This window comes from Silene latifolia, chromosome X (genome assembly GCF_048544455.1).
Source record: "Silene latifolia isolate original U9 population chromosome X, ASM4854445v1, whole genome shotgun sequence".
NCBI lineage: Eukaryota > Viridiplantae > Streptophyta > Magnoliopsida > Caryophyllales > Caryophyllaceae > Silene > Silene latifolia.
Window position 1 is genome coordinate 146,767,786 of NC_133537.1, and position 27,870 is coordinate 146,795,655.

General features: G+C 37.3%; 1 protein-coding gene across 1 annotated transcript; it reads left to right on the top strand.

Moving 5' to 3' along the window:
* The first annotated feature begins 1,054 nt into the window (after positions 1 to 1,054).
* On the top strand, positions 1,055 to 2,973 carry LOC141618504 (uncharacterized). The gene is made up of 3 exons (XM_074435615.1): positions 1,055 to 1,145; positions 1,295 to 1,482; positions 1,603 to 2,973. The coding sequence occupies exons 1-3, from the start codon at positions 1,055 to 1,057 to the stop codon at positions 2,971 to 2,973; spliced, it is 1,650 nt and encodes a 549-aa protein (XP_074291716.1).
* The last annotated feature ends 24,897 nt before the right edge of the window (positions 2,974 to 27,870 follow it).

The window sequence follows — 27,870 nt, forward strand, 5'->3', positions numbered from 1 at the left end:
GGGGATTTTAACATTGTTAGAGAAATGGGTGAAAGAATTGGACCAAATCCACCCTCAGTTTCTGAGATTCCTGCCTTTAACAAATGTTTATTGGATTGTACCTTGGAGGATCTTAACAGTTTTGGATGTGAGCATACCTGGACTAACAAAAGAAAGTCTCATGATAGAGTTTGGTCTAGATTGGACAGGGTCTTAACTAATCCTTCCTGGTTAGTTTATTATCCTGCCACCCATGTTCAGATTCTCCCTGCTGGGATATCTGATCACTCATCCATATTGGTTGATATTCTTGATGGTCATGTTATAAAAAGGAAATTTAGCTACCTCAATTGTTGGGAAAAACACAAAAATTATAAATCAGTTGTTCAACAGGCTTGGGACTTCCCTGTTAGGGGGAACCAGATGTTCAAGCTCTTTGGCAAATTAAAGAATGTCAGGAAAAATCTTATTGATTTGCATAAGACAAGCTATTCTGGGTTATCTAAGAGGGTTCTGGATGCTAAGAAGTGTCTTGAGGATTGCCAACTGGAACTTCGGAAGAAACCACTTGATTCTGATCTTATTGGGCAAGAGAAGATCTTGTTGCACAATTATCTCACTCTCAGGAAAACAAGAAGCTCCTTGCAACAACGTGCAAAAATTAAAGATGTTAAGTTCAATGATGCACCTAACAGTTATTTCTTTTCTCGAATTGCTGCTAGGAAACATCAGAGCCTTATTGGTAGAATTCAGGACATTCATGGTGCTCATAGGGAGGGACTGTCTGAGGTTAATGCTGCATTTGTAGAGTATTACCAGTGGCTTCTTGGTCAGAAAAAAGACATTGCTGATTTTGATTCTGTCAGTCTTGAGGGACATACTCTTCAGGAACATGATTGGGTTCCTTTGTGTAGGGCTGTTACTGAAGGGGATATCAGGAAAGCTCTTTTCTCTATGGAGTCTCATAAGAGTCCTGGTCAGGATGGTTTTTCTGCCCGATTCTTTAAAGACTAATTGGGATATCATCAAGTCTGATTTTTGCTCAGCTATACAAGAATTTTTCAAGAAGGGGACAATGCCTAAGCAAGCCAACACTACTCTACTTGCTTTAATCCCTAAAAAGCCAGTGGTTAATACTGTCATGGATTATAGACCCATTGCTTGTTGTACTGTTCTTTATAAAACAATAAGTAAAATTTTATGTGACAGATTAAAAGTAGTGTTGCCTGAGATCATTGGAAAGGAGCAAGGGGCTTTTTAGTCGGGTGGCGAAGCATATTTGAAAACATTATGCTTACTCAATCTCTGGTTAAAGGTTATGGGCAACAAGGGGTTTCACCAAGATGCTTGATTAAAGTTGATATAAGGAAGGCTTTTGATTCCTTGCAATGGAATTTTATACAGCATATGTTGAAACACTTCAACTTTCCCCCCCAATTTCAAAAGTGGGTTATGGACTGTATTACTTCCACTTGGTTTAGTTTAAAAATCAATAATGACACGGTTAGTTTCTTTAAAGGAGAGTGTGGTTTGAGACAAGGAGATCCTTTATCTCCCTTCTTATTTGTAATGAGCATGGAGATTCTGTCCAGGTTACTCAGATGTATACATTCTAAACCACAGGTATCTTATCATCCTAAGTGTGGAAGACTGGGATTAAATCATCTTATCTTTGCAGATGATTTAATGCTCTTTGTTCGTGGAGATGTTCCTTCAGTCAAGGCTGCTACTCAAACTTTGAAGGAGTTTGCACAGTTATCTGGGTTGTATGCGAATCCTGATAAAACTAACATATATATGGGAGGAGTTTCTGCAGGAGTTCAGCAAGCTATACTTGAGGAGACAAAATTTGTGCAAGGAGAGTTTCCATTCAGGTACTTGGGTGTGCCCCTAAATGAAGGGAGACTTAACAAAGAGATGTTTGCAGATCTGTTGAATAATATCCAAAAAGCTCTTCATCATTGGGCTAATTATAGGTTATCTTATGCTGGCAAAATCAGTTTGATTAATACTGTGATATTTGGACTGGAACAATTCTGGTGCTCCACTTTACTGATCCCTAAGGGTGTAATCAAACTGGTTACTAAATTCTGCAGGCATTTTCTATGGGGTACTATGGAGGGTCAACGCAAGCTTATAATGAAAAGTTGGAGTTCTTGTTGCAAACCTCATGTGGAGGGTGGGTTTAATATTAAAGAGATCTTGGCTTGGAATAAATGTCTACTGTGTAAGTGGATTTGGGCTATTGAGACTCATGCTGATAGCTCTTGGGTTCTTTGGAATCACACCTACAACATTAAGCATGAAAGCTTTTGGACAATGCAGCCAAAAAACTTTCATTCTGAGAGTTGGAAAAGCATTCTGAAGGTCAGGGATCTATTATTAGCAAAGACTGGTGGTGTTGATAATGCCCGTGCCTTGCTGAATAGTTGTGTTGCAGGTGGAAAGCTGCAACTCAGCTTAATCTATGAACAATTGAGTGATCATGATCATAAAATCAGTTGGGAAAAGACTGTTTGGAATAAGGTTGCTCTTCCTAAGCATATTGTCCTGGTTGTCTTGGCTATGCAACATAAGCTGGCTACCATGGACAAACTGAATCATAGGGGTTTGCATATAGTTAATCGTTGTATTCTGTGCAAAGCTGATAATGAGTCTCATCAGCACTTGTTTTTTCGCTGTCAGTTTGTTGCATCAATTTGGCATAGGTTATTGCAATGGCTGAAGCTAAGGGGGCGGACTGATTGTTTGGAACGGGAACTGCATTGGTTAGCTGGTCGAAGGAATAGGCGCCATTGGAAAGCTCAGTGGATATCAAGCTGTCTTACTGCATTAACCTACAGCATCTGGGAAGAACGGAATTCCCGTATTTTTTGCGATGTTGAACACAATGAGGACTATATTGTAAGACGTGTCCACTACTTAGTAAGTATACAATTATTATATGCATTTTATTCTTCGTATGAGGATGAAATTCTAGAGTCCTTTAGCTAGTAATATATTTGGAAGTGTTGTTGGTTATCGTTGTAAGATTGGCCTCTTTTATTCCCTTAATGGATAAATAATATGGGCTTGCTAATCTTGCAAAAAAAAAAAAAAAAAAAAAATCCTAAAAGAAATCTTACAAGCCCAAGAGCAAGAGGAATTCGTCATGGAATTCGAGTATGACGAGATTGATGAGACCGAAGAACAAGTTGAACATCCCATGAGAATGGAGTGTCTAATGGAAATGGAGCAAATTCTCAATGAACCTTCAAAGGAGGAAAGTGAGGTACAAATCCCTACTTTAAAACCCCTTCCCCCAAATTTCAAATATGCTTACCTTGATGAATCAAAGACCAAACCCGTGATTGTTAATGATAGACTTGATGAAAGCTAATTGGGAAAATTGTTTGATGTATTGAAGCAACATGAAAAGGCTATAGGTTATAGTCTAGATGACCTTAAGGGGATAAGTCCCAACTTTTGAATGCATAGAATTCATCTAGAGGAGGACCATAGACCTACCATTCAATCTCAAAGGAGATTAAACCCCCACATGCAAGAAGTTGTCAAGGGAGAGGTTATGAAATTACTTGATGCGGGAATCATATATCCCATATCGGACTCTTTGTGGGTTAGCCCCGTTCAAGTGGTACCTAAGAAAGGAGATACCACGGTGGTGACAAACGAAAAGAATGAGCTAATACCCACAAGGAAGATCACCGGTTGGCGTATGTGCATTGACTATCAAAAATTGAATTCCGCAACAAGAAAGGATCATTTCCCCTACCATTCATTAACCAAATGCTTGAGAGGTTAGCCTCCAACAAATTCCTTTGTTACCTTGACGGGTATTCGGGATTCTTTCAAATCCCTATACACCCGGATGACCAATATAAGACCACCTTCACATGCCCTTATGGTACTTTTGCATATAGGAGGATGCCTTTTGGCTTATGTAATGCCCCCGCCACTTTCCAAAGATGCATGATAAGTGTCTTCTCCGATTACCTAGAGACCATAATGGAAGTTTTTATGCATAATTTTAGCGTTTATGGAAAAGACTTTGACTCATGTTTGCATAATCTTTCTCTTGTATTGCAAAAATGTGACGATGTTAGTCTTGTTTTAAATTGGGAAAAGTGTCACTTCATGGTCAATGAAGGAATTGTTTGGGTCATTTAATCTCGGAAAAGGGCATCGAGGTCGATAAAGCTAAGGTTGAGGTGATAGAGAAACTCCCACCTCCCGTGAATGTTAGAGGGGTGAGAAGTTTTCTCGGTCACGCGGGTTTCTATCGCCGTTTCATAAAAGATTTTTCAAAAATAGCAAAACCCCTCACTCAACTCTTACTTAAAGATGCCCAATTCCATTTCACTGATGAGTGTGTTGAAGCCTTTAATATAATCAAGGAAGCACTAATCTCGGCACCGATCATTCAACCTCCAAATTGGGAACTACTGTTCGAGATTATGTGTGATGCTAGTAACTACGCCGTTGGAGCGGTTCTTGGCCAACGGGTAGGAAGAGCTCTCCATTCCATCTACTACATAAGCAAGACTCTTGATCCCTCCCAAGTGAACTATGATACCACCGAGAAAGAGCTTCTTGCCATTGTCTATGCTTTGGACAAATTCCATTCCTACTTACTTGGATCCAAAGTGATTGTCTTTTCGGATCACCGTGCTCTCCGACACCTCTTGATAAAGAAGGAGGCAAAACAAAGGTTGTTAAGATGGATTTTGCTTCTTCAAGAATTCAACTTGGAGATAAGAGACACGAAAGGAGCCGAAAATGTAGTAGCGGATCACTTGTCAAGGATCCGGTTTCATGATGAACAAGGAGAAACGCCGATCAATGACTCATTTTCCGACGATATCTTGATGGCCATTCAAACACAACTTGAAAGGCACATCACCCCATGGTTTGCCGATTATGCCAACTATATCGTTGGAAGAGTACTCCCTCCAAATTTGAACTATAACCAAAGGAAGAGGTTCTTATTCGAAGTAAAAAGGTACTTTTGGGATGACCCAAATCTCTACAAAGAGTGTAGTGATGGGCTCTACCGGAGGTGCATTCCTCAATGGGAAGTCCAAGGAATCTTGGAAGGATGCCACTCGTCACCTTACGGTGGGCACCATGGAGCAAGGAGAACCATTGCAAAAATTCTTCAATCAGACTTCTATTGGCCTACGATGTTTCAAGATACAAGGGAATTTATCATTCATTGTGATGCTTGTCAAAGGACGGGGAATATCTCTTGGAGGAATGAAATGCCACAAAGGGGCATACTAGAGGTGGAGATCTTCGACGTTTGGGGGATCGACTACCAAGGGCCATTTGTGACATCCAATGGGAATAAGTATATCCTTGTGGCCGTAGACTACGTCTCAAAGTGGGTGGAGGCAATTGCCACCCCGAACGATGATGCAAAGACAGTCACCAAGCTCTTCAAGAAAATAATCTTCCCAAGATTCAGAGTCCCTAGAGCAATCATAAGTGATGGAGGAACTCATTTTCATGAAAAAAAGCTCGCATCCCTTTTGACCAAGTATGGTGTTCAACATAGAACCGGCTTAGGATATCATCCACAAACAAGCGGTCAAGTTGAAGTTTCGAATAGAGAGATCAAGCAAATTCTTGAGAAAGTTGTGAACAAGACCCGAAAGGATTGGAGCACAAAGCTTGATGACGCTCTTTGGGCTTATAGGACGGCCTATAAGATTCCCATAGGAGCCTCTCCTTACAAGCTTGTCTATGGAAAAGCATGCCACTTGCCAATCGAATTAGAGTACAAAGCTTTTTGGGCAATCCGAGCCCTCAACCTTGATCTCAAATTGAGTGGTCAAAAGAGGATGATACAAATTCAAGAGTTGGAAGAATTCCGACTACAATCTTATGAGAATGCCAAGATCTATAAGGAAATGACAAGATTGCTCCATGACAAGAGGATCAAGCAAAAAGCCTTGCACAAAGGGGATAAAGTCCTTCTATTCAATTCTCGATATCGACTCTTTCCGGGGAAGTTGAACTCTAGATGGATGGGTCCCTATGTGATCACCGAGTTGGAAAGTATGGGGATTTTGAAATCAAGGCGGAAGATGGAAGCAAATTCAAGGTCAATGGTCAAAGATTGAAGCCATATTATGAGGGAGCATTTATTGGAGAGGTCGAGGTCACCTACCTCGGGCCTCCTCATCCTTGAAGGAATCATCAAAGGGAGAGTTTGGTGGACTCCTCTCCAAACCACCATTTGTAAATATCTCTAACTCCCTAACTTGCATTTTAATGAATTTTTGTGCCTTGATCAAGATATTCATCATTTTTGAGAGAAGTGAGGGAGGGACTAATGATTTTATTGATGTGTAGTGCTTTAACTTAGTATGGGGATAGCAACTACCTAGGCTATTCATGCCTTTGTAGTGCCCATACAATGAAGAACACGGGATTTGAAGAATGAAAATGACACGGGATATGCAAGTGCACGGATGGACCTGAATCCGGGTAGACCAGGAGGAATCTGAGCGGCTTCTGGATAATCCGCTCGTCTTGTAGGAATCCGAGCGTCTGTGGAGGAATCCGTCCGTCTAAATGAGCTGCAAAATGAAAAAATTTGGTCTGTAAGAGAATCCGAGCGTCCTAGCTGAGAAGACGCTCGTCTTTGTAGAAAGACGCTCGTCTTTCTGCCAGTGCAGATTAAGAAAAGTTCCTGTAAGAGAATCCACTCGTCTTTGAGGAAAGCCGCTCATCCTGAATTGCATAATCCGCTCGTCTTCACTGAAAGACGCTCGTCTTTAGGCGAGTTTTCCTGAAGCCAATTTGAGCAGAATCCGAGCGTCCCGACAGGAACCCGCTCGTCTTCCCCTGCTATTTTGAATTTTTCGGGTGTTTTAATACCCCTTCCCACATTCATTTCATTCATTCATTCAAACACTACCCATAAACCCCAAAACTCCAAAACCCTCATCCTCTCCATCACTAAAAACAAAATTTCCTCAACCAAATTCAACAAAATCAAATCCAAACTTCCTTACAACAACAATTAATCACTCCTTTTGCAACAATAATCAATCCAAGCACCAAAATCTTCAACCTTTGAGTCGATTTTTGAAATACAAAGACAAATCCTTTCATCTTAAATCGATTTGGGTATAATTAGAAATTGAAGATTTTCAATCTTTTCTTGGTGTAATCAACAATGGCAAGAACAAAAGGAGAAACAAAGGCACTCAAGGCAAAGACACTTTCGAAAAGGCAACAAAGCCTTCAAGCAAAGAAAGCTTCAATGGCTATGGTGATCTCTAATGCAAACTTGGAAGTTCAACAACAACAAGATCCTCCCTTGGAAGCAACAACATCAACAACTCCGGAAATCGCTCAATTATCCAACTATCCGGAGGTAATTTTCATTTCTAACTCCCATAGGGATACATTTGCCAAGTATGCTAAGAAAGCCATTTTGCCCACCAAATTCATTTGTGAAAATGCCTTGAACAAATTGGGTGTCCTTGAATAAACAAAAGCCTTCTTTGAAGCCATGGGGTTGGGTAAATTGTTTACTACAAGAGAATTTACATATCCCTCCCTTACCTTGGAATTCTTAAGTTCATTGAAAGTGACTAAGGTAGAGACTAGAGAATACATCGAGTTTCGTCTTGCCAATGTGAATAGGCGCATCACCTTTGATGTTTTGAGTAAGATATTAGGCCTTAGTGATACACCATATTATCACAAGATGCCCGAAAAGTATGACCCCGCTTCTCTTTGGGAGGCGATTTCCGGGAAGAAATTTGTGAGCTTTCATGCTTGTCGCGCTCTATTAGTCCACCATCCGGGAGAGTGTGGCACAAGGTCATCGGGAATACTATAATAGCAAGAAAAGGCACTAATCACTTTACAAAGCTCGATTGTGTTCTACTTGAGTCGGCCTTAAATGTGGGAAGGGAATTCACTAAGCCCTACAATGCTCTAAGGCTTTTGATGGAAAGATGGCTTAATGTTGATTGTGGCAAGGAAGGCACCGCTCATATTGTAAATGGAGGTCTAGTTACTCTCTTGGCCAAGCACTTTGACGCAAATTTCAACAAGGATAACACCTATGTGGCGATCAAAGGGGGTCATCTCATTGACATGGATGCCATGATTTACAAGTATAAGTGGGTCAAGCATAACTCTCTTGACACCAACTATGGGTGGTTAACCAATGACGCTAGATCTTTCACTTTGCCTTCCAAGATATGCCGATTAAGTGCCCACCGAACAAACTACCTTCTTCCACTCTCCAAGGATGCCGAGTACATCATCCGTCAACAAAGGGGCGAGATTGAAGAGCCCTCCTCCATTGTCACACCACCCTACCCATTCAAATATCAAGAGTTCAAACCCAAAGATGTTGAAGTGGGCAATGACTACATGACTCTCCTCATGAGAGAGATGCACAAACAAGCTTATAATGATCGAGTAGATGCATACTTGGCCTAATATCCACCCCTCCTTCATTTAGCTAGGCAAGGACTACTTGATCCATCATGTCCTTTGCCTAGTTGGGCGGATAGGGAAGTCTTCTTTCCAAGCACATCTAGGGGTGAAAGATCGGGCGATGATGAGGTCGTTGATGAAGAGGTAGATGAAGAAGAAGAGGCTAATGAAGATGATGAAGGAAGTGAGCAAGATCAAGTAATTGAAGATGGGAGTGGAGATGATTCCACTTCCATGGAGGAAAATGATGACAATGATGATATGATGGAGGACTAGCAAACTTTGGAGGCTCCTACCCTCTTGAGGTTTGTCTACTTCTTTCTTTGTTTTCTTTATTTTATCTTGATCATAGTTTGGAGAGTCCTAGCAACACGGAGGACTAACACCTCGGCCCCATTGAGGTGTTATTTTTATTGTTCCCACATGAAAAATCCAAAATGACAATATATTGTTTCATGCATTGCATTTTGTGTGCATGAACTACCCCAAAATTTAAGACATTAGAAATAATGTCTATTTTGGTTTGGGGAAGTACATGCATACGCAACGGGAGGTAATATAAATTACGCTCTCCGTCATAAACAAAAACCCATGCATCATGTAGTGTAGATTAATATAGCTTGCATTTAGTCTAGAAATCATGCATCATACTTGCATAATTTCCTATCATATTGGCCATTGAGGACAATGCCCATATTAGTGTGGGGATGGGAAATTCTAACTTAACTTTTATTCAAAACTCCAAAAAAAATCAAAAATTTCGAAAAAATCAAAAAAAAATGAAAAATTGAAAATCCAAAAACAAGTTCATTTCCTTTGTAGTGTAGATTTGTATATATTGTTTGTATATATTATGTTTGTCTATCCTTGTTCACATTGATCGACTACGCCACATCCGAGACATGAGGATATTGAAGACCGCATGGTATGATCTTTCCAATCTCCTTTTTCCTCTTTATGTTAACTATGTGGCTTTATTTTGATTGATGTGGTATAAACAATGTGAATTTAGGACTTGCATTTAGATTATTTGGCATATTAGTTGGTAGAGTCATATGCATAAGGATGTATATATGTTAGTTTCATCATGGCATGTAGTTTGCATGTTTGGAAAATTTTCCGAAACCATCTACTTGGGAAACTTGACAAGTGTATATAGGCCCTAGTAGATGCCTTTTCTTCTTAAAACTTTGCTTGTTAGAATACTTGTAAAATACCCTAGGATGTGTCATGCTAGTATCCTTTGACCCATGGATTAAGGCCTAGTCAAGAGTACCTTGTGGTGTGATAACTCCTTGGCTACCGTTTATTCCAAGGTGACCCTTGAAACCATGCTTCTATCATCCATGTTCTACCATATTTTGTCATCAAAGGGAATGGGCACAAATATTATTCAAATTTGAGTTCAAGAAATGAAAAGAAAAGAAAAAAAAAAGTTTGCAATTGCATCAAATGAAAAGAGGAGCAAAAATACACTCCTAAAGCTTCAAATATAAGCCACCCTCACTACATATGGGGTGACTTTGAAAATGTTCAAAAGAAAATGCAAAAAGTTGAAAATTGTCAAGTATGAAATGCCAAACATGAAAAGAAATGGCAAAAAGAAAATGTTCTCAAATGTTATATGCCACAAGAAAATTGGGGGGAAAAACAACAACAAAAGCAAACTCCCAAATGAAACTCAAATTCTATTGATCCCTTTATCCATCGTATCCATTTTTGTGCATGGTAGAGAGGGGACGACCCTTCTTCTTGTCTAGGCAAGAGGGGGAATTCCGTGATCCTCCAGTGTTTCTAACACCATAGGGAGTCTACTCTTGACGAAAGCATTTAACGATTGAGGACAAAGGTACCCTAGCTTGACACAACTTGGAGGTGATTTATTGGTATCCTTCTAGGCTTAGTAGTTTGAATAAATTGCATCTATGAAGGAGTGTGAACCCTTGAATTGCTTCCCTTGTTGATAATTTCCGCCACTTAGATGAGGAAAGTGTCTATTCTTTTGTAGATGCATCCATTACTTGATTTTATGTGCTTTAATGTTTGGATGTGTCGCCATTTTGGCAAGACCCACCTTGCCTTGCAATAAGGCATCCTACCTCATGGTTGTCTTGTTGTGAGTTGAAGGGGCGGAGTGAGACCCGCTAATTGTTTCATATCGGCTATGCTATTAGGTTAGTTTAAATAACGGTCTTAGTCTTTGTCACCTCTTTACTCGGGGCGAGCAAAGGTTCGGTTTGGGGATATTTGATGTGACCATTATTGGAGCATATTTAGTCCCCGAATTAGCCTTGTTCCCATGCTTTTTAGTGCATATTTGGGTCATTTATTGTCTTTAATCCTTTGTTTTGCATATTCTTTGAGGTTTTGATCCCTTGGTAGGAAAGGAGTGCAAACCTTGCATTTTCATGGCAAAATAGAGCTAAATTGATTGAATTCAATGACCAAGCATCAAAGAGAAGACAAGACTAGAAGGCCTTTGTACATATTGTAGTAGATGGGCAATGATGAGAAAAGATCCTTGCATCCCCAACAAAATCCCCAAGGATTGTATGAAGAAGAATGAAGAAAAGAAGAAGGGAAGAAGCTGATCAAGAATCCGAGCGGATTGCCCTCTGGACGCCCGTCCAGCACAAGGAATCCGAGCGTCTTCCTCAGAGGGACGCTCGTCCAAAACCACCACAATCCGCCCGTCCACCCAACAAATCCGCTCGTCCAAAAGACCCACAATCCGCTCGTCCCGTGCCCTGGACGCTCAGATTGTGTGACAGCTATTCCGTTTTCTTCTTGCTCTATGAAGGATGCGCATACCTCGGGAAAGACTAGCAAAAAGGAGACTCGCATATTCTTCTGAGAGGAGAGATTCCTCAAGGACTTAATCGTCATTTAAGCCCTTAGTAAACCCTAATTTGTGTACCTAATCCCCACTATAAATACCCCATTAGTCTAATTAGATAATCATGTTCTTCTTATCAATCTTTAGTGTAGTTTATATCAATCTAATCCTCTTTAATCTTGTAATCAACTTTTAATCAAGTCTTAATACAAATCTCATTTCCTTAATCTTTCTTTTGTTCATCTTTCATTTTGGGTAATTGAAGATTATTTGGGTTATTATTGGGCGATTGACAACCTTCCAATCAATCATCAAGTACTTCTATTATTCCTTGCTTTATTATTGGAATCATTAATAGGTATAATTCTCTTAATCCCTTTTTAATTATTGTTAATCATCTTCATTTATTCATCATGTTTTACTTTGTTGGTATGATTGACAACCTTGCTAGCATGTTCAACATGATAATGAGTGAGTAGTTTCCTTAACTAGGGTTAATGGGTAATTAGGGGAAACCAACATGGGGGATGATTCATGCTTAAATTAATATGTTTTCATAGTTTATTTGCTTGCTTGTTGTGATCTCGACTTATGCACATGTTATGTTTGATGAAATGCGAGCCTATGAATCCTTACATTTTTTACCCATCACCTATCTTTTCAATGAGACTTGTAAGACATAAACCAACTCGAGTCTCATTAGACCATGCATATAGTTGAGTAGGGAAGATTATGTCGACTTGTAGGTGTTGTACAATCTAATCGATTCGGCTCCGGGACCCAAACTTTCCTAGGATTGTAAGATATAAACCAACTCGATCCATCACAACAATAATTGCTTGCTTATAATCTGAGAATATGTTTGTATGATCAATTCCCATGAATCCCCTATGACCCCATGACACCCTAGTGCCTTTTATCAATTGTTTACATCCCTTTTTAATCATCTTGCTTGTTTACTTTCATTGCTATTTAGTTTAGTGATCTTCTATTCCAACCCCAAATTGTGACACCCCTAGACACCGCTAGTTACAATTGAAAATCTCACTTCAATACCCGTCCCTTGGGATCCGACCTTTACTTGCCTCTTTACTAATAGTAGAGTTGTTTGTGGAGTTATAAATATTGTTTTGGTCTAGGTGCTCCTAACGACAAGTACCGAAAACTAAACCTCTCAAGAGGGTTCGACCAGGGTACATGGTCTTTATCTCCTCTTCATTCTTGGTCATTAGTACCCTCAATTAAGCTCCTAGTTTCTCCATTTATGCACGATTTACGCTCATTTTTCTTCCTTTCCTACAAATGGGCTAAAATCTTATAGAATAACAAATAGGAAGCAAAAGACGCCGAAATGACCCTAATAAATGCAAATAAGCATGCAAAACGAGGTTAATAAGGGATTAAAAGTGCGCTTTTTATGACCACATCATGAGTATTACAGACCCGAACCCAAAACGATTTGTTGTACTTATTGTTCCTATTATCCCGATCTATAATTGACCAATACTAACCAGGCTTGAACCAAAGAAGCAGCCTGATCTGATCAAACCCTAACAAACATGACTCGGACCGCCTTAACCCGACACGTAACCGACCTGAGTGAGCTTATTGCCACCTCTAGATTCTTCCCTTTTCATTTGGGCTCTTGGATTAAGCAAGCAAATTTAGACCACACAAAACACACTACCCCACATGCAATTGAATTTGAACCACACAAAGCTTCTAAAAAATCAGAGAGGGAAGAAATATGAATAAATTCCAAATGGAAATAGGGAAAAATACATTGAATAGAAGTGTGAAAAAGTCAATGTTACCATTGATGTGGTATGGAGGGAGTAATAATTAGTACTTCTATTGTAAAAAATTTGCTAACGAGGTTGCGATCCAAAACAATGTGAGTCAAACCAATGCCAAGATGGAGTGAATAGGAAAAGAAAAGAAGTAAGGTAGTAATTGGAAACGTGAAACTAATTTCATTTTCCTGATTTCAACTATAGAAATCAAAATGTTTGAATTCAATTCCAAAAGTTTGTCTGGGAAATCCATGGAATTGGAATTGGGGGGGGGGGGATTTGGATAGAGGTTGTCGAATTTTATTTTATTTTTTTAAAAAGAATAAATATTGCCTGTCACGAAAATATTTGCAATCGAAAAAAATATCATAAACAAAAAAATTACGATGAAATTTGCATAACATAAAAACGTAAATAGTGATGGAACTGAAATCACGACTATATGATAGGAACTTAAGAGTCTCAAATTTTAACTAGGTTGTAATTGATAAGAAATTAAGTCCAATTTCAATCCCAAATTTTAGGGGTTCCCAATCGCATGAAATGTCTTAATTATGGAATTCAATTCCAATTTGAGGTTTTCAAACGTGCCATTTTGGAAACTTGAAATCAAAACTAAATTCAGGATTGAATATTAAAATTCCGTCATTGCTCTTTCATGGAAAACTTTTACTCATACATGGACTTTTTATCATTATTTTTTCTTACCTACCCTTCTTCTAAAAAAATACTTCCAAATTCTCTCTACTTCTCTTCCTTCCAAAACTCACCAAATTCAATTCAAATAATTCAATTATGGGTACTATCTTTTATGTTGATCAAGTAAGAATGATCCTAATTTTATTAACTATGCATGAACAATATTGAATTAGGGGATTTAATTAATCGGGGTTAAAGAAATTAGGGTTTGTAAAATTTTGTGTTAAAACAAAATTAGGAACACTGGAAGGGCGGTTATGGTGGAAGGAAGGGTCAGAGTTCAGCACGTCGGAGGGCGACACGTTATGGCCGGTGTCAGAAGGCAAGGGAGAGGAACAGTAGGGAGGCAATACTTGGGACAACAAAGTTACTGCCGGAGGCGAGGAGGAGGGGATGTGGTTACCAGCGTTCGTGGTTGCCGACGTTCAGGAGGCTGTATTGATGGTGTGGTGTGGCGCGGATGGCTTGATTACAGCTAGTCTTAGGGAGGCGACATAAATGGACGACAAGAAGACGATGGTTGTGGCGTGCAGGTGGCGGGTTTGTGGGGTCCGGGTGGTGCGTTGGTACTGAGGGGGCTGGTATGGCTGTGGTGGTAGTTGTATGTGGCGGTTGGTTGGTGATTTTTGAGTAAGTAATTTAAGGGGTTTATTGGAATTGGAACAAAATGGTAAATGAAGTTATAAAAATATCAAGGGTATAACGGTCATTCATATCTATAACTGAGTAAATTATGTCCATGAATAAGCATAAACCTAAAATTAAAAGTCACAGTCATGGTTGAATTTAATCTTAACTATAACTCATTCTTATTGCTCATACGAACTGATCTTCTAACCAATCTCCTTCAACCTCTCATTCATCTTCTAAAGAATATCATTCACTCCAAATTCAACCCACTTCTCCCATTAAACTCCTCCATAAAACTGACAAGGCTAAAGTCGTATCACCTTAATCAAAATAAACCTAACTCAGTACTAATAAATAGCTAGCGGTAAGTAGGGTATCATATCCACAGGGAGGCGGTAATTATCTAGTTTGTTTTATCTAAGTTCATCTTAAGGTAACAGTTTTCTTGAAGATTGGTTTTGTTTGTTTGATTTCGAAACTAATTGCAATAAAGTAAAAGATGAATTCAATAAGATTTAAAAGTCTAGAGATCAAGTTTACTAGGTAGTTATCCAGGGGTGTGATTTAATTAATTAACGGAGCAATTTATGTTGTTTAAGGTCATATGATCAGTCGATTCTAATATGCCATTTAGATCTAAACTTAACATGCAGTCGCTATCATTAAGTCAGTCTATTCAGTTATCGCAGCCTATATTAGTCTTAACCCAGCCGGTGATAATCCTAATTTACAATACTAATTAAGTCAGTCTATTCAGTTATCAATTAGATTCAAAACCATAACTGAACAACAACCAAAAGTAGTTTAACAGTTAATGTATTAATTACCCCCTTCTAACATGATCCTAGATCCTCTTACCCTTGATTAGGAGTTTAGCTACACATACTAGTAATAAAAACAACAATAACATTGAAGGCAAACATAATTGAAATCATAAATAAGATGAACAATGAATTAATATTGTAAACTAGAAATTGAATTAACAATAACTAAAGAAAGATTAATGAATACCGTAATTAAAGTACGTAGATTCGGATGCAATGCGTAAATAAACTAAGTCTAAAGTATTCTAAGAATTTTTAATGTAAAAGAGGCGTAAAATAATAATAGGGCACGAGTTTGGTATTTATACAAAATATAAACCGGCTTTAGAAAATTGCGCGGAATGTCTTCAGCACGTAGGATACTCGATCAAGTGCAAGTGCACTCGATCAATTACACACTGCACACTCGATCAAGTGCTGGAAGACTTGATCGAGGAACCTTAGAATTCAGCTTCTTTTCATGTTTTCTCCTTTTCTTTCCTTACATTCTTCTTGATTTTTGTGTCATCCTTTCTTCCTTTTCTTCCAAATCCCCGTTTCAAAAAAGGCTAGAATGGAGAGCAAATTAAAGTCGAGTCATTTAAGAAGGAAATAATAATAGGCCATTGGTATTAGAGAAATAATAATCCTCCTATATAATAAGAGAATAAAACTCTCCAAAGTTTTCCCTCCAAAAGGTATCGAGCTAAATAAGGAAACAAAAATACTTCTTTTTTTAAGTTATTATCATTTCATCAAAATATAACCTTTTAATCAAATTATAGTATTTTCTTTAAAATCTAAATTATATATTTTAATTACAATAAGATAAATTCACTATAATTTTATAAACTGTAAATTTCTAAATTTTTGTTATGTATTATTATATATAAGAGAATGATTTGACACATTTTGTATAAAACAAAACATTAAACTGATATAACTAGCTTCATCACAAAAAAAAATAAAAAAAATAATCATCAACATAATTTGAGAAATAATATTATTTTCATTTTGAGTGCCCAAGTTTTTGCAAAATTCCAATTTGGGTACCTCACATTTACAAAATTGCACTTTGGGTGTCCAAGTTTTTAAGCAAATGCATTTTAGGTGTCCAAAATTTTAGTAACTCTATTTTATGTGCCTGATAATTATCTCACCTGTGTAATTTTGCTAAGCTAATATGCCCAATTAATTACACTAATAATATATTTAACAAATTTAGGAGCCAATAAACTTAGGATTAATTGGGCATGTTAGCTTAGCAAAATCACACAAGTATGAATTAGGCATTTAAAATAGAGTTACTCAAATTTAGGGCACCTAAAATACACACTAGTACAAAAGAGTTAATTTGCGGCTATAGATTTGAGGCGTTTTTGGCCAATAGACGCAAATTAATATTTTTTTTTTAAAGACACAGAAATCAATTGAGGCGTATTGTTGCTTAACGCCTCAAATAAATTATAAGAGGTGTTTTCCTATTTAACGCTGCAAGTGGTTTTAATAATATATTCCAAATTAATAAACACTTTACCCTATCCCTTATCTTAAACAACCCGCCCAAACACAATCTCAGAGAAACCACACAAACACAATCTCACAAACACACAAACACAATCGCTAGAAACTACAATCGCCGACAACCAAAATCTCCGACAACCAATTCGCCAGTAACCACTCCGCCCAATTCGATAGAAAGCTTCCACCTTGTAAGTATTTTTTCTTTTAATTATACTGCGTTTTTACTTTAGATTATTGTCGATTAGGATTACTTATGAACTCGTTAATTGTGGCAATTTAATCGGTTGTTTTTATTGTATTAGTTAGGCTATCGCCATAATTCAGAAACAAACTTGTAGATATATACATATATGTATATGACATATGGTTATGTGTATGTAAAATTTTAGGGTTATATGTATGAAAGTTCAATTAGGCTTATGGGTACTATAAGGGCTTTTGTTAATTGAAATTTTGAATCCTTTGTTTCTCAATTCTTTGTTTTCAATCAGAATCATTTAGGGTTATGCGTAAAAGTAGTTACTTTATGTAAAATTGCAGAAATTCGGTAGGCTTATGCTAAATTTGACATGTTTTACCGATTACAGAATTAAATGAAATGTAAAAGGTAAGATGGTATCTGTCGCAAATCGTCTACTGGTTTCTGCAGTTGAAATTTTTGTTCTTTAGGCTCAGTGCTTTAGGCTTGCATCTTTTAGTACTAGATGTTGTTCGCTTATGTTTAATTCATGTATGTTTTAGGCAGGGGGCGGATCTAGGGCTTGGCTACTAGGGTTAAACCCCTAGTAGTTTTGAAGGAAAAAGATATATACAGTATCTAATACTAATCTCTCAGTATTATCCTTGTGGTGTGTTGGTTTGATAGTTAGTTTTCACACACACACATCTTGTGTTCAAGTCCCAATGTGAACTAAATTTTTGCTATTAAATACATTCATACCTGTTAGTTGTTCTGCCTGTACATTGGTTTTCCTCACTTTTATTTTGCCTTTTTAATTTTTTTCTACCTACCTCCATGTTGCAGTATATATTTTTTATGAATACTCTAATTTTTTAGGGAAATATGTTTTTAATATTCTTTTTTTTTTTATTTGTTGTACCTATTTGTCTTCTTATCTTCATGATTTTTTTGGATTTCCTATTTATCATCAATCATTTTACGACTAACGGTTAAATATAGGAAAAAAGTATGTGCTTCATAATGATGTTTATATATATTTTTCCTAATTTTTTAGTATGATTTTGAAAGATATGTATATATAGTTTGCCGCTAAAATAGTTAGAACATTATAAATTAGGTCCATTCAATATAAACCGAAATGAAATAGTAATATCTCTAAGAAATACTTGTAAACTGTAATTTTTAATTTTTTGTTACGTTAAAACTTTCAGAACTTACCGGCTTATCATATCTTATACTTCGTATTTTAGTTTATATCCCAAATCTCAAAAATAAAAATTATATGTTTATAAAATTTAGCCCTAGGTGTATGGCATTCCTAGTTCCGCCCCACTTTTAGGGAACTTTCTTCCATATATTAAGAGTATGTAACATTTTATGTGTTTATATCATTCTCCAGGCCGCGTTACTTTAGTTAGTTACGATTGAGATGGATCGGAGTTGGATGTATGGTAACCGTAGTTCAATGGATTTTAAGAAAGGGGTGGAAGATTTTTGTAGAAGTGCATTTAATTATGCCAAAAGGATGGGTGATGATGAGTTTTTTTGCCCTTGTGTTGATTGCTCCAATGTGGAAACCGTTCCTAGCATAAGGGTGTTAAGGGAACATGTTGTTTGTCGTGGGTTTAGACAAGATTATCACATTTGGATATGGCATGGTGAAGAAGGAGTATATAGGGAAGATAGTAGCATAAATGATCAAATGACTGAGCAACATGAAGAAAATGAACACCATGTAGACATAGAACACCACTTAGAGGAGGAACCTAATCCTACTATTGATGTTTCTGATGAGGACACTAGAGTTACTATTGACGATGAAAATGTGGACGATGATGATGATCGGTTAAATGAGATGTTAAATGGGCTTGAAGATGAAATGAGTAACCGACCTGATGTATTTGAGAGTTTGATGCAGGCATCTGAAACTCCGTTATATCCTGGATGTATTAAATATACTAAGTTGTATGCGGTGCTAACATTTTTTAACATTAAAGCAAAACATGGTTGGAGTGACAAAAGCTTCACAGAGTTGTTGGAAGCTTTGCAAGACATGTTCCCCGAAGGAAACCAAATCCCAAAGTCAAATTATTATGCTAAAAAATTGTTGTGTCCGTTGGATTTAGGCTACGAGAAAATTGATGCTTGTCCAAATGATTGTCTACTATATCGCAATGAGTACAGCCATTTACATGAGTGTCCGCATTGTAGTAAATCACGTTACAAGTTGGCAGATGGGATTGAGTTTGAGCTTGGTAAGAAGTATCCTTCTGCAAAGGTGCTATGGTATCTTCCAATAATACCACGCCTTATACGTTTGTTTTCTATCAAGAGTGATGCTAAGCATTTGAGGTGGCATGCTGAGGGGAGGAAGAAAGACGGGAAGCTTAGGCATCCGACAGATTCTCCTCAGTGGGAAATAATTGATGATAAGTACCCTGAATTTAAGAATGAAGTTAGAAATTTGAGACTTGGGCTTAGCACGGATGGGATGAACCCATTTGGTAGTTTGAGCAGTTTACATAGCACATGGCCAGTTCTATTGGTGATTTATAATTTGCCTCCCTGGTTAACCATGAAGCGGAAGTACATTATGCTGTCACTTTTAATATCTGGGCCTAAGCAACCAGGGAATGACATAGATATTTACCTTGCTCCACTAATTGATGATCTTAAGAAGTTATGGTACGAAGGTGTAACCGCGTTCGATGCACATGCTAATGAGAATTTTATGTTGCGTGCAATGTTATTTTGTACCATTAACGACTATCCAGCTTATGGTAATTTGTCGGGATATAAAGTGAAGGGAAAGAAAGCATGCCCTATATGTGATGATGACATGAAATCAACATATTTAACACATTCTGGGAAATATGTTTACCTGGATAATAGAAGGTCACTCAAACGCTTTCACCCTTATAGGAAAAAGAAGTTACCATTCAATGGAAAAGTGGAGGAAGAAGTAGCTCGTAAACCACTGAGCGGAAAAGAGGTATATGAGAGGGTTAAAGATATAAAAACAGTTTTTGGTAAGACTGTTAAAATGAAAGAGTCGGGCTGTCTATGGAAGAAAAAGTCTATCTTTTGGGAACTTCCATATTGGCAGGACTTGCCAGTAAGACATTGTCTTGATGTGATGCATATAGAGAAGAATGTATGTGATGCTCTTTTAGGAACACTGCTCAATTTACCAGGTAAGACAAAGGATGGCCTGAAAGTGCGTAAAGATATGGAGGATATGAAAATTCGATCAAAGTTATGGCCAGTTGAGAAAGATAAGAGTAGGAAGGGGAAAGGTTCATCCTTTTATCTTCCACCAGCTTGTTACACCCTTTCTAAAGTAGAAAAAAAATTATTCTGTGAATGTTTGTACGGGATTAAGGTCCCTACTGGGTTCTCATCTAATATAAAGAGGCTAGTATCTAGGAATGATTTAAAATTAATTGGCATGAAGTCCCATGATTGTCATGTCATGATACAAGTGTTCTTACCAATCGCAATTCGCGGGATTTTGCCAAAGTATGTAAGATGTGCCATTACTAAACTTTGCTCATTTTTTAATACAATATGTAATAAAGTGGTTGATCCGGAGACACTAGATGCACTACAAGTCGATGTTATTGAAACACTTTGTCAGTTCGAGATGTATTTTCCACCTTCTTTTTTTGATATTATGGTTCATCTAATTTCACATGTTGTCCGAGAGATTAAGTTGTGTGGTCCTGTATTTCTGAGGCGGGCTTATCCCTTTGAAAGGCACATGGGTGCCTTACAAGATATGGTAAGGAATCCAGCCCGACCTGAAGCTAGTATTGTTCAAGGGATTGTCAGTGAGGAGGTCTATGAGTATTGTAGTGAGTTTGTGAACAAGCTTCGGGCTATTGGTCTGCCAAGGACTAGAGATGATGGAAGGTTTGAAGGCAAAGGCCTTGTTGGTGCTAAAGAAATCTCACCGCCATCAAATTTAAGAAATAAAGCACATTTATACGCGTTACAACAAAGTGAAGCCGTACAACCATATTTGGAAAGACATAAGCAGGACTTAGCTTCCATCTATCCTTCTAAAGGTGAAATGTGGTTGATGAAAGAGCATAATCGTACATTTGTGGAGTGGTTTTACAATGAAGTAATGAAAGAATTGTCAAATACAGACAATGTTTTACCTGATACAATCAAATGGTTGGCAAATGGTCCTAGAGAAAGTGTGCACTCTTACGAAGGGTTTACCATAAATGGATACACTTTCTATACCGAACGCCAAGATAAAAAGTCATTATTAGTGCAGAATAGTGGTGTGTCGATGGTTGCATCTTCAAGAGAATTTGCCAATTCTAAGGATAAATCACCCATTGATGCGACACTATCATACTATGGGGTCATTCAAGAAATATGGGAGTTAGATTATTGTGATTTTAAGGTTCCTTTTTTTCGATGCAAGTGGATTGAGAACAGTCGACGTGGTGTTCATATAGATGAATTTGGTTTTACTCAAGTAGATATGAGTCGTTTACGAGATAATGATGAGCCATTCATTCTTGCATCATAGGCTAGACAAGTGTTTTATATTCTTGATCCATCTGACCATCGTTGGTCCCTTGTAGTCCATGGAAAGAGAAGAATTCTGGGCGTTTGGGACGTCCTTGATGAAAATGAGTATGATGAGTTCCAAGATATACCACCTTTTGCAAATCCGATAAACAATGTGAGCGATGGTACAAATCTTGACACGGTCTACCTACGTTCTGACCACGGGGAAGGGATTACTGTGCACAATCCTTAATGTTGATTATGGTAATAAATAGTTCAAGCTAGTGGATATCAGTTTAGTGTTAAATCTGATGCTTTCATTTTCAACTTTCATTTTGACAGACTAAGTGTAAATTTGGTGCTAATGTAAATATGATGATTTTATTTTCACATTTTTAAGTGTAAATCTATGTTCTTACTTTATTTATATGGATGACTATATTTCAGGTATACTTCATGGAAAATGAGGATAGTTATAAGATTCTCGAGGATGATGATGATTACAATGATGATGGCACTGATGATGAGTCTTTTGGCACTGATGATGCGTCATATAACGATGATGCACCATATGACAATGACCTTGAAGAGGACAGGGGTGATGAAGATGATATTGCTGATGAGATGGAGGCTGTAGAAGCTCGTAGGCTAGAGGAAGAAGAGCAGCGCAAATTTGATGAATATGAACGTTTAGCAGATGCAGCCCCTATATGTCAGGAGCTAGATATGGAGGAGGCTACAAATCCATCCACCTCTATAACTGTGCCTACTGTTTTACAAAAACGGAAGCGCTCGCGAAAGGGAAGAGGTGCGACAAAAGGGATAAGAGCTCCAGGGTCTATGAAGCTTGAGTTTGATGCTATCCGTCGCCCACGAGGTATATGGCGGCGTAAATATGGCCAGCAATTGAGGTTTTGCATGCGAAAGTTCAACATTAATTGGAATTGGAAAGATGTGAGTGTGGGAAAGAGGAAGTTAATGTGGGAAGACACAATGGTAAACTAATTTCAGATAGCTATTAACTAGTTTGTAACTATATCTTTTACATCTACATTTTAAAAAAATGACACAACTAACTTTAAATATCTTGTGATTTCTAGAATTTATTCCATATTCCTGATGACAAGAAATTGAGGAAGAAGTTCTTGGCTGGTGTTGCCAAAAGGTTTAGGGATTTTAAAGCTAAATTGGTAAGCGGATGGATCACAAAGACAAGGCAAAGAACCATAGAAGAGGATGGAAAGGAGCCCCCGGATATTTGGAGTCATATTAAAATAGAAGATTGGAAACTTTTTCAGCAAATCAAAACTTCTAGTCCAGCCAAGGTGAGTTAAACGATTTCCTGCTTAGAGAAAACTTAAAATGTGTGGTTCAGTCTTTATTTTGTGTAGAAGCTAATGGTGCTTATTTTATCTTTTATTTTGACTAGAGAAAACGTGAAAAGGCAATTGAGAGTGCCAAAAAAAATAACCATTACCATCACATGGGGCAATATGACTTCAAATCGCTCGAGCTATTTGGATCAAGGATGGTTTTTATCCACGAGCACTTCTACTTCAAAGATCCACTAGAGTCACTCTGGAACAGAAGTGGTATCGAGATGTGTCATCTGCGGAACTGCAACAATTGAGTTTAATCGAGCCGATGACTGGTATTGTGCAATGCATGTAAAAGATAAGCAAACTGGAAAATATGTGATAAAAAATCCTAAAACCAAGGAAGTAGCTAACGAAGTTGTAAGTTCTCGCTATCTTATTTTTGTTAATCGGTTTCTTGCTTTTCTTTTTTAAAGAAATTGAAATGTTTGTTAACCGAAACAATGGGTTGAAATCAGATTATAGGCTAGTACTTCTCATTGCTACTGCAATGCCTTTTACATTGTACTCACATTTGTATTTGAATTGAATATTAGCGTGAGTTAAGAAAGAAGGAAGCTGAAGGAAAGTTTGTTGCAGAGCGAGAGAAAGATTGTTTATTTTATGCGCTTGGTGAGAAGCCAGATCATCCTGGTCGTGCAAAAGGTTTTGGTGGAGTTAATATCAGTGTGAGAGAAGCATTTGGGGCTCCAACTGTTAAAATTGGCGGTTCAAGTAAAAGTGGAACATCGCCGGAAGAACGAGAGGCCATAAAAAATGAACTTAGGGAGGAGTTTAGAGATGTGTTTAAATCAGAGATTAAGAGCGATGTCTTGGCCTTTTTACAACAACTGGGTTTGAAGTTACCTAATGCGGCTGAGAATGAGATATGTCCTAACAATGCTGAAGGTAATCAGTTAGAGCCATCTTTGCCACTGATATTCAAGGTAACTATTATTCATTTTTGTCAGCAATTTGTACTTATTACTGCGTGTAGCTAACACTTTAAGGAAAAACATGTGATATATGCAGAATGATACTCCTTGCCGTCTTTTTCTATCAGACCCTCATAGTGGTGTGTCATATGAGGTTGCCCGTGGCAAGACATTTCCTGTAGAAGAGGGCGAAGAAGGTTCAATTGTGCTCGATAATGTGAGGGTGAAAGTATCCATTGTTCATGAAGAGTTTCAGAGTCTTCCACTTCCGGTTCCCGTGCAAGTGTACGATCTTCACGTATTAAGTGACGCAGTTGGAAGTTTTGTACAGTGGCCAGTTGCATTTGTGAGGCTTGAAGAAGAGGTATGACAACTAACTAGAAAGTTTCACAATTAGGCAATATATCATTTATCGGTTGATTTCATGGTATTTCTTGATTAGGATGACCAGAATGTGATGAGGAAAGGACTTGAGGTACTGGGTAGCACCTCTCACCATTCAAGATTGTCGGTTACACCAACTAAAACACCTGCCAAGGAGCTCATGGTGGAGTCCTTAAGTCCGGATTGCCAGTGGTTAAATACTCTTATCGGTACAATGGGTGATGGAGAGTCGTTTGACATTTACTTTGATGCTGATTTATTTTATTTTGAAGAGGATGGGAAAACAGAAGTGTACAAGGATGACCTAAAGGAGTTCCTCAACTGGAGTGTGCTTAGTATATCAATTATCCAGATCTTTATAAGGTCTTGTTAATTATCTCACTATAACTTTAGCTTCATTCTGATAGATTATATATACTAAACAAATACTTATTTTCATTAGTTTGATGTACATGTAGGGCAATTCGAGATGATTTAATGAAAGCTGATACCCGACCTCGTCTTGGATGGTTGTGCCCTGATGCTACTTCAGATACAAAATTGATTAAGAATACACAGAATGCAATTGCATATCTTACTTCGGCATTTCAAAAGGCAGATATCAATGATGATAAGTTCATTTTAGCCCCGATTTTCGATAGGTAACTTAGTAATTTAATTTGTTGATTAACATAATCTTATTCTTGAATTCTCCTATCTAACACTAATTTAATTTTCTATGTAGTAAGCATTGGTTGCTACTTGTTATATCTCCACAAACCTACACCATATATGAGTTTGACTCAATCAGTCTCAAAGAAGGACGAAAGTTATATATGAAGATGGTAGTTCTTAGGTAAGTTATAGTTTATGTTTAAGTTTTTGGCCAGCATTTGACATACATATACTCTAGAAATATTCTAACAACCATCATATTTGTGTAGCGCTCTAAAAAGGTACAAAATGTCTGGTGGTAAACTGAAGAATAATAGGACAGAACCATTATGGAAATCCATGAAGGTGAGATTGATTTTTCATGTACATTATGCAAATTTTGTATTAGCTCTTATTTAATCGATAATTATCTAATTATATTCTCATATGACTTGCTTGTAGTGCCCTCAACAAAGTGGGGAGGTCGAGTGTGGTTTATTTGTGTTGCGCTTCATGTACGATATTGTCAAGAGTTGCACAACCGTAAAAGACTTGGAGAAGGTACGACTTTGTCAAGGCAAATGACTGTTTTATTTTTAAGTTTAAAGAGTAAATACACCTAATGGTACTGGTAATACTCTGAAAATGATTCATACGGGAATAGAGGAGCATCTCAATCTTGCTGAAATATGTTGCAATACGCCTAGTACTATTCTGCTTCTTATGGTTTTGTTTGTTTCAATATGTTGCATTGTATCATGTTTATCATTTTGTTGTTGCTGTTGAATAAATTGCCTGGAAATAATTGATCTGGATAAGTCAGTTGCTTCTCTTCTTCTGCCTACCTTGTGCCTAGTTAGTAAGCCTCAAACAACACTCGCGCCTGCAAATTAGGTTCTCGATCTTTTTTATACTTCAAAAATAATGTTCTCAAACTTGTTGATATTGATCTGAAATACTATGAAACGAGGGATATGGTTACAAAATAAAAGTTGATTGTTGTTAAAATCTGTGATTCTGAAGTTTGTGATACCTAGTAGTCTTATGCCTCTTCTTTTGATTTTGTTTGTTCCGATAGCCGTATAAATATGATTGACAGGGAAACTGTAGAATGCGCAAGTAAGAAATTACTTCACTTTGTTTTGTCGTGCTTTAATTTTATTTAGCATGTGTTCTTAAGCAAATAACCAAGTTGACAAAATTGAATAAAAAGTGTGTACTTTCCTACCCAACCTTTTGAGCTTGTTAAGTGCTCGGTGTGCTTAATTTTTCCCCGTGTAAACTGACCAAGAAACGCAATCAAATAGATTATATGAAGGCAAAGGTTTGCCTCTATTGGGTTCAGTTTTTTTGAATGTGGAATGTATATGGACAGTTTTCCCGATCATCTTTGGTTTTAAGTTGTCCGTTTCTATTATTTGTCTGCATTATGCCATTATCTGCACATCTTGAAATTATTCACACTCTTCATATTGTATGGTTTGTTAAGAACGCTATGAATTCTTGTTGACACTGGCTGCATCAATTAATCGTTGTACTCTTTGGTTCTGCTGGGATGGGATGGTATGGAATCTTATCTGGGTTCTGTGGTAGCTGATTATAAGTCTTGTTCTTTTTCTTGTTTTCCTTGCTGTTGCTTCTCCTTAATATTGTGCAATTTTCAGGATGTGGCAACTGGTTTACACGAGAATGGTGTGTCTTGTTTTTCACATTGCAATGCAAATAAACTAATATCATGTACTCCCTTGGTCTCTTGTTCATAGGTTTGGAGCTCAACAAAGGAAGATGTCGTCTACACTGAATGCGAGATCAACCAAATACGAGATAAATGGGCGTCGTACTTCACTAGTCGTTGTATTAGCTGAATAATTGTGTCCTTTGTTTATTTCTGAAACTTTGATCTATTTATATACTTCTCTTTTCGATGTATTATGTTTTGATGATAAAATATTGGGGAATGTACAAGATATCAACCTTTTGGTGTGATCAAATTTGGTGATTAATCAGAAGTTTCTTTTGGATGGTCTATGGAATAATGTTGATTTTTATTAATTGCAGGTAATATTCACGGTACAAATAAATTTAAGCTACAATTTTGGTTTTTTTTTTTTTTAAAAACAATTTTGTTTCTTTATTAAAAAAAAATAATAAAAAATAGACCTCATTTGCGGCGTATTCACTGAAAAAACGCAGCAAAACAATCACCATATGAGGCGTTTATTCCAGAAAACGCAGCAAAAAATCTGACTATAAGTGAGGCGTTTTTTTTCAAAAAACGCAGTAAATAAACATCATATGAGGCGTTTTTTAATACGCCGCAGATGATATTCCTATTTGCTGCTGCCTCATTTGCTGCTACTCGTAAAACGCCTCAATTAAGCCCTTAATTGACGCCGCTTATTAACTTTTTTGTACTAGTGACATTTGCTTATAAACTTGGGCACCCAAAGTGGAATTTTGTAAATGTAAGGTACCCAAACTGGAATTTTGCTAAACCTTGGGCACCCAAAGTGAAAATAACCCTTAGTTTTATATTAAAGAGAAAAAATCATTAAACATATTTTATAACTTTACTAAATTCTCTTGATTAGTTCGTAGTTCATTTTTTTCTTATATCGAAATACGATGAGGTATATAAAAAATATGACAAATTAATAATGAATCAATTTCAAATATTTAAATAATAACTAAAAACAAAACCTCTATATATACCGCAAATGTGTGGAATCTGCACTATTAAATACCAATTGTATAATTGTTAAATTCTCTAATATCCCTATCTAAAAAAGCGTACATTTGCGCAGGATTTATACTAGTAGTTTAGTAAAGAAGTAATTATTCTTAACTTTGTTATTTGGAACACATAGTCCGTGGGCATTTTGCTTGCCTGACATGGGCTTGAATAAGAATAGGTCATTTGTTTCCACACAAGCCGTCGTCACTGGTTCGGGTATGGATAGATCATAGAACTCATACATAGAGTTGTCCTTGACTAATGGCAATTGTTAACTTTGATGTTAACTTTGTTTTCCGTCCCTATTCCCTACCATTCTTGTTAATTCCCAGATAAGGGAGTTGGTCACTTTTAACAAAGTTTTCGTGTTGTTGACTGCTCGATGTTGTAATAC

Excerpts from the sequence above, each read along its gene's own strand:
- LOC141618504 (XM_074435615.1), top strand. The coding sequence starts at position 1,055 with ATGCCTAAGCAAGCCAACACTACTCTACTTGCTTTAATCCCTAAAAAG. Across the intron at positions 1,146-1,294 it reads TTATAGACCCATTGCTTGTT|GTTATGGGCAACAAGGGGTT; the intron begins GTACTGTTCTTT and ends CTCTGGTTAAAG. Across the intron at positions 1,483-1,602 it reads TAAAAATCAATAATGACACG|GTATCTTATCATCCTAAGTG; the intron begins GTTAGTTTCTTT and ends TCTAAACCACAG.